The 15,863-nt window shown below is 41.3% G+C and overlaps 1 protein-coding gene across 3 annotated transcripts in view; it reads left to right on the top strand.

The window, feature by feature from the left end:
• Positions 1 to 15,863, top strand: part of RDX (radixin) — a 70,338-nt gene that overhangs the window by 5,197 nt on the left and 49,278 nt on the right. For all 3 annotated transcript variants that reach the window (XM_053307330.1, XM_053307328.1, XM_053307329.1), the window contains one exon: positions 11,778 to 11,854. In XM_053307330.1, coding sequence (XP_053163305.1) covers positions 11,843 to 11,854 — 12 coding nt within the window. In that variant the 5' untranslated portion in view covers positions 11,778 to 11,842. The remainder of the gene's footprint in view (positions 1 to 11,777; positions 11,855 to 15,863) is intronic.

The raw sequence follows: 15,863 nt of genomic DNA, 5'->3' as shown, positions 1-15,863 counted from the left end.
ATGGATGTAAAAACACAGATAAAACAAAGTTTCAAAGTTCTTAGAATTTTTGTAGACAAATAGTTGAAATGACTACAACTTGTGGAATTTTATAAATGATGAGTTTGAGTATGTTCATAGATCAACTTTGTTAAACTCTTAAGGTGATATGGACAGATGTCTTCATGCTACACATGTTATTGTGAAGCTGGACCAGTCTATAACTTTATTGGAAATCTCAGCTTTTGCAGGGTAGATAATTGAGGGAAGCTGTTGCTAGTCAGTTTATGTCTAAACTTGCAACTGACAAAAATTTTTTAAAAATGGAAGGAACATTGTTTCACAATTTTGCCTGCCTATAGTGGCTTTGCTTTTAGTTAGACAAAACACAAAAGAACCCAAATATATAGAAAATTTAGAATTACAGTGCCTATAACATAATATAATAAAGTGTACAAAAGATTGTTTGTTCAAGAATAAAACCAGTATCACCAGAAAGTAAGAAGTGGAAATATGTATACTCCACAATTTCCCCAGCAGTTAGTCCATGCCCAGGACATAATCAGATCTCCTAGTATCAGTCAGTTCCTTAAAGAATCCAGTAGTGCATTCCTGTTGTACGTTCTGGAGTTGAAGAATTCCTGATGTAAAATAATTGCTGTCCTGATGAATCGCCAGATGCATTTCAGTCAAAATAAGGTGTAGCAACTGCCTTATAGTGGCATAGTAACTGGAATAATGTTGTTTAAGCTTTAGTGTTGGAATAGGATTGTATCTAGAGAGCTACTATAAGAGCATAAGAATTTTACTTCTGATCGAAGGATCATTAGTGGCTCACTATGAGTAGTATGATTCCTAAACATTTTCACTTGAAATGAAATTATAGTCCTGTGGTTTCGATATGAATGTATATATTTTATGGTGGATACAATGAAATTAGTACCAACATAACCTGAATTTGGAAGCAATGCCACTGAAGAAGGCCTTATTTTGGCTGAAACATAACTGGCGATTCATCAGGAGAGCAGTTATTTTACATTTGGACTTCTTCAACTCCAGAACTTAGAAAAGGAATGCATCATTGGATTCTTTCTTATTATATGTATATACTGTTTAAATTGCTTTCGGGCTTAGATCTAGTTTCTGGTTTCTCTTTTAAAAATGTTTGCTTGGTTGCTAACTTGCAGAAACTTGAAATATGTAAAGCCTTACATACGTTAGAAACTTAATGTATTTGTTCATGTCAGTATGTAAAGCCATTTTGTGTTCCACCTGTATTTAAGCTGGTTTGGATTCAAATGGTAGAAATGGTAGAATGGTAGAAAATAGTAGAAGTACTTTTACAAAGCCTGATATTGGGTAGCAGCCACACTAAGTTGTCTGACTCCATTGGTCCTTACTTACGGCTAGTTAGTCTGGATATTGCCCAATAGACCTGTGATTTGGCTCAACTGAAGCTGAATACTCAGCACCATTTTTCTGGTACTACACTGAGGTGGCCGCTCACACTGCATCTATTTCTGCGGCGTTATGTGCTTCCAGTATGAGAGGATTTCCTTTACTAACTCTCACAATGTTCCCCATGCACACATCCCACTGTGCTCCACGTGCTGGCCCAGCTGTCACTGGGGCAGTACAGAGCTCTGCTTCCTGTAAAGGAGCACTCCCATGTGCTGGAAGTGCACAGTACTGCATAGAGATGGGCACAAGACAAATGGCTGCCTCTCTGCAATAAGTGCTCTCAGCCTGGCATAGCTTGGGATAGATAGATAGATAGATAGATAAACTTTATTGTGGTCTTTGACCAGTACAGGCATAGCTTGGGAGCAGCTTCTACCATATGGACCCCCTTCCAACCTATTTAAGCCTGAGAGATCCTGATTCAACATCAACGAGTGTAACCAATAACCAAACCCAAATGGTAGGGATGTGCACGGAACTGTGTTGGGGAGGCTTGAGGGTGGTGAGATCTATCTTTAAGAGTGGGGGAGGGTGCACTTAAATTAACAAACATCCATCTGATCATACCAGCATCCAAAAACCTCATGATTGACTTGATATACTAAATTGATATTTTCAGTTCTTGTTTATGACTCACCTAACTTAATAATAACCTTGATCTCTCTTCCTTTTGCCCCATCATCCTGCAACTTATTCTTAAATCATTTCCAGTAACATATGGCTGTACATTATCCTGGCATTTATTATTCCAAAACTGAATGACTGTTTATGCACAAACATAATGTCTCATTGTCTTACTCTGTTGTGTGATATAACTACTCTTTAATATCCTTATATTTGTCATGCTATACTTAAATAATAGTGCTTTTCTTTTTTAAGGAGACCTGTGTGTGTTCACACATTTAAATGTAAATGAAAACTCTGAAATATCATATCTTAATTGATTGGTGTAGTTTCTTTTTAAAACTTGGGTAAAGATGAACCTTAATTTTTAAAAAAAGATAAATGTTAAAAATGATAGAGAATAAGAAAAGAACACAACTCTGGCAGAAGAAATGCAAGGATACAGTAAGGGAGGCATAAAGAGTTTGATGAGCATTTAGTTAAAAGCATCAAGGGGAATAACAATTTTTTTAAAAAATACACCAGAAGCAGGAAACCTACCAGAGAAACCTGCAAGCTCGAAATGAATAGCAAATTCCTCAAATCAATTCATCAAAACAGTGGTCAAAGCCAGCTGTTCTGATGAATCAACTTTGAGACACTCAACATTTCAAGTGCTTTGAGTGCAATTTTGAGGCCTATTTTTCTGGGGAGAGGTGGTCTACCGATTGGGGTCGGAGGGTAGACCAGTCCTCCACTCTGGACTTATTCCGTCGGCCCACCTTGGATGACTGGTCTGTCCACTAAGTCCAGGGTGGAGGGCTGGTCCACTCACTACATGAGGCAGGTAGACCAGGTCTCTGCCTTGGACTTGGCCCACCTCAGAGGAGTGGTATACCCACCAACCCCAGTTGGTAGACTAGCTTTCCCAGAAACACAGGCCTCAAAATGGCGCTGAAAGCGCTTGAAACATTTTGAGTCGAAATGGGGTTGTTAATTTAGAGCTTGAAACAGGGCCTTTATTTTAAGGTTGTCTTGTTTCGAGCACAAAACACTTGAAATGTCCTGTTTCAAACTCAAATATATTCAAGCTTGAAATGACTTGCATATCTCTACAAAATACCTCTTGTGGGATATCTGTTTCATGGCAGTGCTTCAGAAAAGGATAGTGGTGGAGAGAAAAGGTGGGGTGGGTGGGTTAATAGCTAACTTAAATGGGCATACTGTAATGAGTCGTGTTGATAGCTGAGCAGAGCAGATATCTTTTGCCTTAGTGAATAAAATAGAAGGCACTTCTTGTCTAGTTAGCATTGTTGTAGCACTTGCTAAAATAGTATGTTCATCTTTGGCATGCATAAAGGCATGCAGAAGCTGAAAGGTATCTGTAGAACAGCAAGAATAAAATTATTCAGTATCTGCAGAATGATAAATAAGCACAACATGAAGTAACTGTGTTTATGAAGAAGGGGATGAAAAAGGCTTGGTAACTGCCTTCAAATACATAAAAGGCTGCCTCCAGGAGGACAGAGAATGAATTAAACTGGAGGACATGTTTAACAATGGCTGCTAGTCATGATGGCTACATTAGATCCTCCAGATTTAGAGGTAATAGACCTCTGAATGCTAGTTGCTGGAGAGGAATGATGGCTGAGGGTTGTTGCCTTAATGTCCTGTTTGTGGGCTTCCAGGAGGCATCTGGCTGGCCACTGTGAATCAGGATGTTCAACTAGATAGGCATCTGATCTGAACCAAGAGACAACTCTTAAGTTACTACTTCTGTGGGCAAGACTCAAATAGTGGCCAAAAATGTCTGTCAAGATTGTTTCAGTTAAGTGTGGTAAGATCCTGTAGTAGAGTGCAGGGGCGTAACTAGGTTGGAGTGGGCCCTGAGACAAGATTCTTAAATGGGCCCCCCGCCGAGAAATTTTTTAATAATAATAATAATAATTTGATTTCTATACCGCCCTTCCAAAAATGGCTCAGGGCGGTTTACAAAGAGAAAAAGGTGCCTCTTTGCCCAGTTAGCAGGGGACTTTTATTCTCACATTTCTGTCCTCATGCAAAACATACAAAAAACAGATGTACAAAATTGAGCAAATGAGAAGACACTAGAAACACTAATTATTAAAATGGGCCCCTTGCTGCAGATTAGCAAAGGAGACTTTCAACCATGCAGGGTGAGCCTATGTTTGTTTTCTCAGAATTCTGAACCAATTCAGTAAAGTTTGATTCCAGGAGGTTTTTCACAAGAGGCTTTTAAAGCCCTTTAACACACATCTCCTCTGGAATGGAGGTGCTGCATTCACAGGTGGGCCAGATTTACCCTAAGGGGGAAAAATATAAAAGCACAACACATGCATCACAGTTCTCACTCATGTCTCAGTTCTCACTCAGACCTGGGTTGCAAAACAACTTGAACATAAGTGTATTTATGAATGAATGAATGAATGAATTAATTAATTAATACATAAATAAATTTGTTCCAGAAGTTTTTGTAATTTCCTGCCATGAAACAAGCCACTTATAGTACTTATTAGAGGGTTTTTTTTAAGCCAGCAAATTTTCCAATCAGTTTTAAATTAAATATTCAGAGACTTCTCAGTCTCCCCCCCCCCACATCAAAGCCCTATGGCAAGCAGATCCCTATATAGGGGGTGGGGGGAGTGTAACCACAAAAAGGAATTCATATTCTACCTGGCAAAGGCTGAGCTGTCTGGCCTGGGAGGAGGGTCTGCTGCAGAGAGCTGTAGTGGCCACTCTGACTGCCAGCCTTCTTCCTGGGGCTTTCCAGCCTACTCGAATTCAGGCTTTACTGAGGCCTACACGGAGGCCTCCCTGGAAGCCCCGCCCACCCACCAATCAGCTGAGAGGCGGGGAGAAAAGCAGCTTGCCTGCTGCTTTGATTTCCGACCAGGACGACAAGCAGGAGAGGGGGCAAACAGCGCAAGTGGCTGAAGGGTCTTGGGGCTGGGCAGGGGGCAATGGGGAGTCATGTGAGGTGTCTCTGGGGGGCCCCTCAAGGCAGTGGGGCCCCGAGACGACTGCCTCCCCCTGCCTAATGGTAGTTACGCCCCTGGTAGAGTGCTTAACAGTATGACTGAATCTCTTTGTCACTTGTGCTGTTTGAGAATAGTTTATAACCCCTGCTAACTGAGTAAAGAGATACCTTTTAAGGTGGTGATTCTCTTATATTTAGCAAGGAGAGAGCAACTGGCCCTATCCAACCCCAGCACAGCATCCCTCCAGTGGCTCTTGCTGGTGTCTACCATATGTTTCTTTTTAAATTGTATAGAAATAGGAATGTAGGAACATGTTCCTATGTTCCTACTGACATACCTTAGCGGCAGTCTGTCCCAAGAGTAGTGAGGTAGGTAAATTCAACGAATGGCCACTTAAGATCACTTGCATCTGTATATTGGTTGATTGATTGGATTAAGTGCTGTCAAGTCGGTGTTGACTCCTAGCGACCACATAGATTCTCTCCAGGATGATCTGTCTTCAACTTGCTCTTTAAGGTCTCTCAGTGGTGCATTCATTGCTGTTGTAATCGAGTCCATCCACCTTGCTGCTGGTCATCCTCTTCTTCTCTTGCCTTCAACTTTCCCCAGCATTATGGACTTCTCAAGGGAGCTGGGTCTTTGCATAATGTGTCTGAAGAATAATAGTTTGAGCCTGGTCATTTGTGCCGAGTGAAAATTCTGGATTGATTTGTTCTATGATCCATTTGTTTGTTTTCCTGGCTGTCCATGGTATCCTCAAAAGTCTTATCCAGCACCCAAGTTGAAAAGCATCAATACTTTTTCTATTTTGCCTCTTCAATGTCCAGGTTTCGCATCCATAGAGTGTCACAGGAAAAACCATTGTCCAAACGATTCTAATCTTTGTAGGTATAGACACGTCATGGCATCTAAATATCCTTTCCAAGGCCTTCATTGCAACACTACCAAGTGCTAGTCTGCAGCGTATTTCTTGACTGCTGGATCCTTTACTGTTGGCGGTCGATCCTAAAAGGCAGAAGCTATCTACCACTTCAATGTCTTCATTGTCAATTCTGAGGCTGGTTGCTATACCCGCTGTCATTAGTTTAGTCGTCTTTACATTTAGTTGTAGTCCCATTTTTTCACTGTGCTCCTTGACTTTCATTACTGGAGCTTGCAGATCATCCACATTCTCAGCTACCAGAGTGGTGTCATCAGCACAGTGCAGCTTATTTATTATTTATTATTTATTTATTTGATTTTTATACCGCCCTTCCGAAATGGCTTACAATTAAAACAGAAAACATTAAAAACAGTTAAAACAGAGATACAAATATAAATACCAATTTAAAACAACTTAAAAAACAATTAAACTATCAAAACAATTAAAACCCTGAAAACCAGGTTAACATTAAAATAATTAAAAACTGATTAAAAACCCTGAAAGGCCAGGCCAAACAGATGGGTTTTAAGGGCTCTCTTGAAGGTCAATAAAGAATCAAGATTACGAATTTCTGCTGGGAGTGCATTCCACAGTCCAGGAGCAGCTACAGAGAAGGCCCGCCTCTGAGTCGCCACCAAACGAACCGGTGACAACTGGAGACGGACCTCCCCAGGTGACCTTAACGTGCAGTGGGGATCATGTAAAAGAAGGCGCTCTCTAAGATATCTTGGACCTAAGCCGTTCAGGGCTTTAAAGGTAATAACCAGCACTTTGTATTTTGCCCGGAAACATATTGGCAGCCAGTGTAACTGTTTCAAAACAGGCATCATATGGTCTCTCCGGGTTGCCCCAGAGACCAATCTGGCTGCCGCATTCTGAACTAACTGAAGTTTCCGGACTATGTACAAAGGCAGCCCCACGTAGAGTTCCACGACCGAGTAACCTGGTGGGAGAAGCTGAGCCCACACTGGACCACTCGCCTCCCCCAACCAGGTCTCCGTTATACATGCCAGGTCAGCTCCCTCATCCATGATCAGATCGTGGACAATTTCAGTCTTATTCTGAACTGACCTGGCATTGCAAAGGAGCAAGGCCAGATTCTGTGGGTCGTTGGAGCTGCTCCCCAAGGCCGAAGAGTTGACAGAACAGTTGGAAGTGGAAACAGTTACTAAATTACTGACTTCCCTTCCCCTGTAACGGCCAGCTGCTCTGCCAGCGCCAATTCTTCTGTTCCCCACCACTACAGTGATAGCTGCCCCTGAACTGCTAGGCACACCCCCAGCACCATCCCCCTCAAGAGAGCCCAAACACATGTCTGCAAGAGGCCTGGCCCAACCCAACCCCCCAGCCCTCAGTCCCACCCCCGAAGGCCCGGCCCCAAAGGCAGGCCGGCTTTGGCGGCCTGACGGCCACCCCAACGGCTACGCCTATGGCGAGCCTCCTTGCTTTTAAGCCTGCAAGCCCCAGAAGCCACTCCTCACACAAGCAGCTCCCAGGACAGGCAGCAGGTGATGGAACTTCAGCAGTCTGGGAGGCTGGCAACCAGCCAGCTGGAACTTGGCAGTCTGCACTCTGTCTGAGCTGGAATGTCCACAGGAGGCAAAGGGGCTAGATGGTAGAACCCAGCAAGGCAGCTGGAATAGCCCTGCTCTCCTGTTACCTTACCTTATTGATGTTTCTTCCTCCAGCTTTAAAACCACGCTCATCTTCTTCCAATCCAGCTTCTCTCAGTATATGTTCAGCTTATAAGTTGAATAAAGAAGAAGAAAGTATACAGCCTTGTCTTACTCCTTTGCTGATCTGGAACCAGTTTGTTTCACCATGTTCCGTCTGGACTGTGTCTTGTCCTGTATATAGGTTTCTCATGAGAACAATGAGATGTTCTGGGACACCCATTTTCCTAAGGATATTCCACAACTTGACATGGTTGATGGAACTGAAGACTTTTTTGTAGTCAAAAAAGCACTCTTTCTGGTATTCTTTGGCTTTCTCAATTGTCCAGCGTGCATCAGCAATGATGGCTCTTGTTCCTCAGCCTTTTCTGAAACCATCTTGAACATCCAGCATTTCCCTTTCCACGTAAGGTTCTAATCTGCGTTGGATGATTCTGAGTGTGATTTTGCTAGCATATGAAATTAAGGATAGTGTGCGATAGTTTGTGCAATCTGTTAAGTCTTTTTTCTTTGGTATGGGTATGTAGACTGACCACTTCCAATCTGTTGGCTACTGTGGGGGTTCTCCAAATTTGCTGGCATAGTTTGGTTAGAGCCTGATTCTTCTTCTGTTGCCTGCCATATTTTTGTAGCTATTCCATCCATTCCTGTAGCCTTCTGACTTGGTAATGACTAGAGTGCTGATCTAACTTCATCTTTCCGTACTAGAGGTTCTTGCAAGTAGGGAATATTTTCTAGAGTATCTTGGATGTTGATATCCCTGCTGTACAGATTTTCAGTATACTCCTTCCATCTCTGTTTGATCTTCTCTGAATCGGTTACTATCTGTCCTTTGGCATCCCTTCACATACCAATTTGAGGTTGGAAGGCTGGAACTTCCTCTGAGTTCAGAGATCTTTTGGAAAACTTGCCTTACCTGTATATTAGCAGGTTTTTATTATTGCATTTTTAGGTAAATTTCTTCCTTCTATCAGGGAAAACTGATGTGGTCACTTCAACTCTACAATTTTATTATATTTGTGTATTCGTACTCTTTTATTTGTATCCAGTTTTATTTGTTTTCTAGGTGAAAACACCCAAAGCATCTTACAAAGGGTTAAAACATTGCAATTAAAATCACAAAACTTAAACATTACTGAAATTCCAGCACTAAAATATAACCTAAGAGCAGCAGTCTGTAAAAACAGTGGATTAGACAATAAATGCTTGTTGAAATAAAGGCCTTTTATAGATGCCTATGCCTAAAAACAGAAAGGGAAGGAACCCGGTATATTGCTGCAGGGAGGGTATTTCCAAAGTTGGCACCACCATCACTGGAAAGGCCCTGTACCTGACCATCTGATCTTGTGTGATGGAAAGCAGGACCTCTAGTGCTGATTTTGAAACTTGGGCAGGCTTATATATTTATAAAAATAAAGTTATATAGGAGAAGGCGATTCTTGTAGAATTGGTGCAGTTCTTAATGTTTGTAAAAGCAAACTGACACTTTAGCAGAAACTAGAAGACTTTTTTTAAAAGTGTAAAGGATTCCCTATTTTTAAACATTGGCTTTTCACAAATGTTGCCTTGGACCCATATATCAGGAAATGGTTTTTAACTTGTATGTGGCAGTGAAGTGTGCAAGGGTGGGGGGATGGGCTTAGTACCTTGGGTATATGCTGTTGAATTCTCAGATGTGTGATGGATTGGATAAGTACTGTATTTACCCAAATAATAAGATGACTCTGAATTTTAAAAGACTTCCCAATTTCTAACACAAAATAATTGGCCAGAGTCTTGGATTCAGGTAAATAGGGTATAATATAGGGCAGGCCTGCTCAGCCTAGCCCCTCCATCTGTTTATGGACTACAACTCACATAATACCCACCCACAGTAGTCAGGGATTATAGTATTGGCTTTCAATACTATTGACGATAGTACCCTTCTGGAACATCTGAGGGGATTGGGGGTGGGAGGCACTGCTTTGCAGTGGTTCCACTCCTACCTCATGGGCGGATTCGTCCCTTGGAGACTGTTGTTCTCCCAAATCTGAACTTGCCTATGGTGTCCCTTAGGGCTTCATATTGTCTCCGATGTTTAACATCTACATGAAACCACTGGGAGAGACCATCCGGAGATTTGGTGCAGGGTGTTATCAATATGCTGATGACACCCAAATCTATTTTTCCATGTCAGCATCATCAAGAGAAGGCATGACCTCCCTAAATGCCTTCCTGGAGGCAGTAATGGACTGGATGAGGGATAACAAACTGAGGCTGAATCCAGATAAGACAGAAGTACTTATTGTGCGGGGTCAGAACTTGGGATATGATTTTGATCTGCCAGTTCTGGATGGGTTCATGCTTCCCCGGAAAGAACAGTTATGCAGTCTGGGGGTGCTTCTGGATCCGAACCTCTCCCTGCTGTCCCAGGACACGGCAGTGGCCAGAGGTGCTTTTATCAGCTTCAGCTGATACGCCAGCTGTGTCTGTTTCTTGATATGAACAACTTCAAAACGGTGGTACAAATGCTGGTAACCTCTAGGCTGGATTACTGCTATGTACTCTATGTGGGGCTGCCTTTGTACGTAGTCCAGAAACTACAGTTGGTTTAGAGTGCGGCAGCCAGGTTGGTCTCTGGGTCATATAGGAGAGACTATGTTACTCCTGTGTTGAAAGAACAACACTGGGCCCCAGTACGTTTCTGGGCAAAATACAAGGTGCTGGTGATTACCTATAAAGCCCTAAATAGCTTAGGCCATGGGTATTTAAGAGAACATTGTCTTTGCCTTGAGCCCCATTGCCTGTTAAGATCATCTGGAGAAGTTCGTCTGCAGTTGCCACCAGCTTGTTTGGTGGCTACTTGGGAACGAACCTTCTCTGTTGCAGCCCCTGGTCTTTGGAATGCACTCCCTGTTGAAATAGTCTCTCCATCTCTGGCAGCCTTTAAGAAGCACACTGAAGGCACATTTATTCACCCAGGTTTTTAATTAGATTTATGGTTTTAAATTCTTAATGTTGGCTTTAAATGATTATAATGTTAATGATTTCAGTGTTAGTATGATTTTAATTGTTCTTGTTTTGATGTAAATCACCCTGAGCCATTTTTGGAAAGGTGATATATCAACCAACCAACCAACCAATCAAATAAATAAAAATGGGAGTTGTGGGCCAACATCTGCAGAAGGGCTGAAGCTGACCAAGCCTGATACATGGCAAGTCCCACCCACACAGTGCTTTACCAATAGGAGGTAACAGAGCAGAGACACCTTGGTGGCTGGGCAGTGTGGATCCCATATGCACATAGGGGAGTGGGTAGGGGATGAGTGAACGAGCAGCAGGGAGGGACGAGAGAGTGGGCGGATGGGGAGGGGGCGGGCATGAGTGGTTGGCTGACACTGAGCAATAAAGCAGGGCTGGGGCAGAGACAACAAAGTCCTAGTGCACTGATCATCTGTACAGGTTCAGCTAGTTAAGTATGATGCATTAACCAGACTTAATTCTGTTTGGAGGTTTGTTCATGTGATCTGTAGTCTAGCTAAGACCAGGGTAGAAAGGGGGCAGAGGAAAGAGATATGCTTCTTTAACCTGTCTAGCCTAGAGGTTGGCAGGATGCTTGTTGTTGGATGTGATTGTTTTCATGATATTTATATTGTGCTAAATTGGAAGCTGCCTTCTGAGAGTTTTGAAACTGCAAAACAGGGTATAAATGTTTATAAATATCACCTTTGAACATAGAAAATGGTGATTTCTTGATGTTTAAAATTCATCTTGAAATTGTTCCAGTATTGTAAGCTGAATTGTACCCTAGATTTCTGGTAGCCTTTGCATTAATCTTTATGCAGACCTTTACAACTTCAAACAAATCTTTAATGTTGATTTCTTGTCAGTACTTTAAGAAGCAAAAATGCGGGGCCAAACTAGCAACTGCCAAGACTAGCCTATTCTTATGATGCTCTTCTAATTCAGAGAAGCACACACTTCAGAATCTTTTCTGTACTTACTAGTGCTGATTCTTCCCCATAAAAACAATGGACCTATGTAAGCATTGCACACATACCTATGTATGTCTGTATTGGACAGTTATAGTATGTATGGATTAGTTATCCTATTAGTGGAATATGAGATAATGTAATTATAAACAATGTTTTTTTTTAACAGGAAGGAATAAGATTGCAATACATCTGATGGTTTAACTGAACAAGCAGCACAGAAGAAGAGGAAAAATGCCGAAACCAGTAAGTAGAACTTCACAGGTTTTCAGTTCTGTATGTGTGGTCTGCTAGCAGGCATTTTGAAAACTAATAATTGGGACTGGACCTTTTTGTATAGGAGACTGTTCAAAGAGACACTGCAAGCCAGAGTCTCTGCCAGGGGAACCAAAGCATGTAGGAATCCAAACAGCAGGAGGCAAGTTTAGGAAAAGGATAAGCCAAGCCAGTAACCCAAGTCAGTGCTGTGGAGAGCTACTGCTTCTACTATGTTTAACCTGCATGGGAAAGACTGGGACAGAGGTGATGAATTGTATCATCAGGTGCCATTGCTGAGGGCAAAAGAGGAGAGAGGAGTTAGGCCAGCCCAGTTTATCCCCTTCTTTTCCACCTCTTGCTCATCAACTTCCCCTCAATTGCTAGTTTATTGTCTCCTGAAGGAAGAGCAGAAGGACTAGTTTGTGCCAATGAAATGAATGCAGTTCAAGAACTGATATGGTTCAAGGCACTGATTTAGAGGAAAACAAGTTTTAGAAATATCTAGGAGCTGCTTCAGCCATTTGAAATAAGTGGTTAGAGGAGAATGACTGATGTGCTTCCCCCATCACTCATCTGGGTCTTGTCCAAATTGTGGAGATGTCTTTGCATCAGGGTTATGTATATTTCCCCCTGAGAACAGGAGATTTTATTTTATTTTATTTTATTTATTTATTTATTTATTTATTTATTTATTTATTTATATCCCGCTCTTCCTCCAAGGAGCCCAGAGCGGTGTACTACATACTTGAGTTTCTCCTCACTACAACCCTGTGAAGTAGGTTAGGCTGAGAGAGAAGTGACTGGCCCAGAGTCACCCAGCTAGTATCATGGCTGACTGGGGATTTGAACTCGAATAGGAGCATGGAGTAAAAAAAATATGTATGCATTCTCACTGATTCTCAGAAATATCTTAAGCAATTCTAAATAAAACAGCCATTCTTTTTTTAAAAAAGTGGGTGAATGTTGCTAAGAAGTTAACTGTGTTAGAATGATGAATTCACTTCGCTAATATCTGCAGGAGAAAGAAGTGCTTGTTTTAATTAACTCATTTGAGAATGAATTGACAGTGAAATTACTAGTTTTTCAGCTTAGTGTTGTCTCTTCCACAGAACTCTCTAGTAAGTGTAAAAACTAAGATAGCTATGTGGCAAATGTGAATGTTTGTGTAACCAGCTTTCCAAAAGATTGGCCCTGTATCAGGATTCTCCTGAGAAGAGTCTGAAGGTATTCTTCATTCAGACATGATTTTCCTTGGAAGTTCCGTAACACTTCATCAAAAACTAGCCACTATTAGATTTTCTCAGAGTGGCTTTCCCCACAATGTTGTCTCTGATTTAGGTTTTTTGTTCCTTGTGTTTGTTTTAGTCTACTTGAAGAAGAATTCAGCATGCCTGTGATCTTAAATCACCCAATCTGACCGGCTGACTGTTGCTTCATTTTCTATATATTTGACAGCTGAACAATATTATTGTCTGGATATATAAAGACACTTTGTTCTCATCTGTAGGAAGCTCTGTCAGAAGACAATCTTGTTTTGTTTCCCTTATTTAAGTGCATGTTCAATAATAATGAGCTAGTATGTGTTGTAGACTTCCATACCCTTCCTGTAGAAAGGCATATATTTTGATTAACTGCAGTAGTAACTTAAAGGTCTATGGTAACGTTTCTTGGTTGCTCTTAACTACAGGGTTTTCTGTAACATGAACAACTCTGTCAGGACAATGATATCTGCATCTTGAGTGAGCAGGGTCAGTGGGACTGCTGCACATATGATCACATCATTTAGAGCTTTTCCTCTCATCTTCAGCATCAACTTACTTCTGTCTATCTTTATTTCAACCATAGACCATAAACCTATACCATACTTGAATGCCAATTCTGAAGTGCCCTGCATTGTTGTCCATGACATTTAGATGATAGACTTGCTTTGCAGGAGAACTGTTGGGTCACCATCCTTGGTCCTCAATTGCATCTTTTTGGAGCCAGAAAGTATTGCATACCTATACCATCACAAACCACACTGTCAGCACAGATGAAGAGCCAGAATGAGCAAATTCCTACATTTGTCACTGTCTATTACTCTATTAATAAACAACCAGAGTATTTAGATCATTCGTGTCACTATTTGGAGACTTTCAAGCTGATTCTTAGAACTTTGAGTAATCTCAGTACCACAGGAATTGTAATCACTGGACCTGTACAATTTGGAAAATGGCCACCTTGGTTCTAAGTTGACTTCTATAGGCATTAGTAAATGAAGTTGCTAAATGATGTGCCTTACATCTTCAGTCAGTGTTAGATGACACGTTTGGTAGAGCTGACCTTCTGAATAAGACACTTGTCTATCTTTTGGAGAAAGCAATTGCTTCTAGGAGTTGCTTGTGGCATGAGCTAGTCTTGGTCAGGAGAAGGTTGCTTAGTCTTTTTCTTTTATGACTCCATAGAGAATCAATGTTGTTTTTGTTACATTTATATCCCACTCTTCCTCCAAGGAGCCCAGAGCGGTGTACTACATATTTAAGTTTCTCCTCACTGGCCACCGCCCAGCGAGAGGAAGCGGCGGGTCAGCTGCCAAGAGGAAGTGGTGACAGGAGCTGAAGGTGGGGGAGAATGGCTGAAGTGATGGAGTGGGAGGGAGACAGGGAGAACTAGGGTTACAGATGCTCTGTGCCAGGTCAACTAGTGTTGAATTATTTCTTCTCTACATGCATGCCATGCCATATTAAATCCAGTTATGTTCAAGATCTGTCATCTTGTTTCGTATGTGGTTTGACATTACTGATTTCTAGGAGCTCTAGAGTCCTAACATGGTGCATTGGATTGGAATATGATTTTAGCCTTGTACATATAGGAAACCTAGGGATGTGGAAGCCTTTTCTTTGTCACTTACCTTGATTAGAGATCTTGGAGATCTTCTAATCCAGCCCCTGTTCAGTACAATAAACTAGTATAGTATCACTGGCAGATGGCTGTCCAGCCTCTGTTTAAAAACCTCCAGTGAAGGAGAGCCTTCCACTGCATAAGCCAGACAATCCCACTGTTGAACAGCTCTTATAGTTGGGAAATTCTTCTTAATGTCTCGCCTGAATTGGCTTCCTTGTAATTTTAACCCATTGGTTATGATCCTGTTCTCAGGAGCAACAGGGAACAAGTCTGTTGCCTCTTCTGTATGACAGCCCTTCAGAAAATTGAAGACTGCTATCATATTTCTCCTTAATCTGCAGGCTAAACATACCATCAACCATTCCTCATAGGACTTGGTTTCCAGACCCCCTCACCATCCTGGTTGACATCTCCTTAACCCATTCTAGTTTATCACTTCTTAAAATGTGAAGCCCAGTTCCCAGAGGGATTTTGAATCTTACAAATTATGCTGAGTCCTGCTTTGTTAGTTGCACATCTGTAAGTATTGTTAGAGGATACTTCCCTGAAAGCTAAATAATTATCAGGCTTTAAGAATAAACTTAAATTTCTGTTTTAATTTTGGTTGTGAACTACCATGAACCATTTTGATTGGGCGGTATACAAATAAAATAAGAATGTGTCACTATTGCCTGGATCAATATAATCTGTGTGGAGTATTTCTATATTTTAAACAGTCTTGTGCCACTGTAAAACACAATGTTTGTTTGGAATCTAAATGGTCCTACCATTTGCCTCAATTTGTGTATTTTATCTGGGATATTGTTAGTTTTTGGTTGCGTTTTCACCATGCATGAAAAGCATTGAATGCAAAGCACTTACTGTGTTTTGGAACGAAGACTCATGTATTCCTGAAATACTAATTGAGTATTGCTCCTGGATACATCAACAACCCACTTATTAAAATTAAAAGCCCTTGTTGATTCAAGCAAAGACTTTATTTGCAAGTATTACTTTGCTTGTGCATATTGGAACAGCTTTTACATCAAAAAGCATTGCAATTAATGTGTAAGCCAGAAATTAAATGCCGCTGTTATTATTTATTGATTGATTGATTTGATTTTTATACGGCCCT

The sequence above is a fragment of the Hemicordylus capensis genome, chromosome 3, assembly GCF_027244095.1.
Source record: "Hemicordylus capensis ecotype Gifberg chromosome 3, rHemCap1.1.pri, whole genome shotgun sequence".
In the NCBI taxonomy this organism is placed as follows: Eukaryota; Metazoa; Chordata; class Lepidosauria; order Squamata; family Cordylidae; genus Hemicordylus; species Hemicordylus capensis.
The sequence above is the reverse complement of the archived record's forward strand: the minus strand, read 5'-3'. Positions and strand labels throughout refer to the sequence as shown.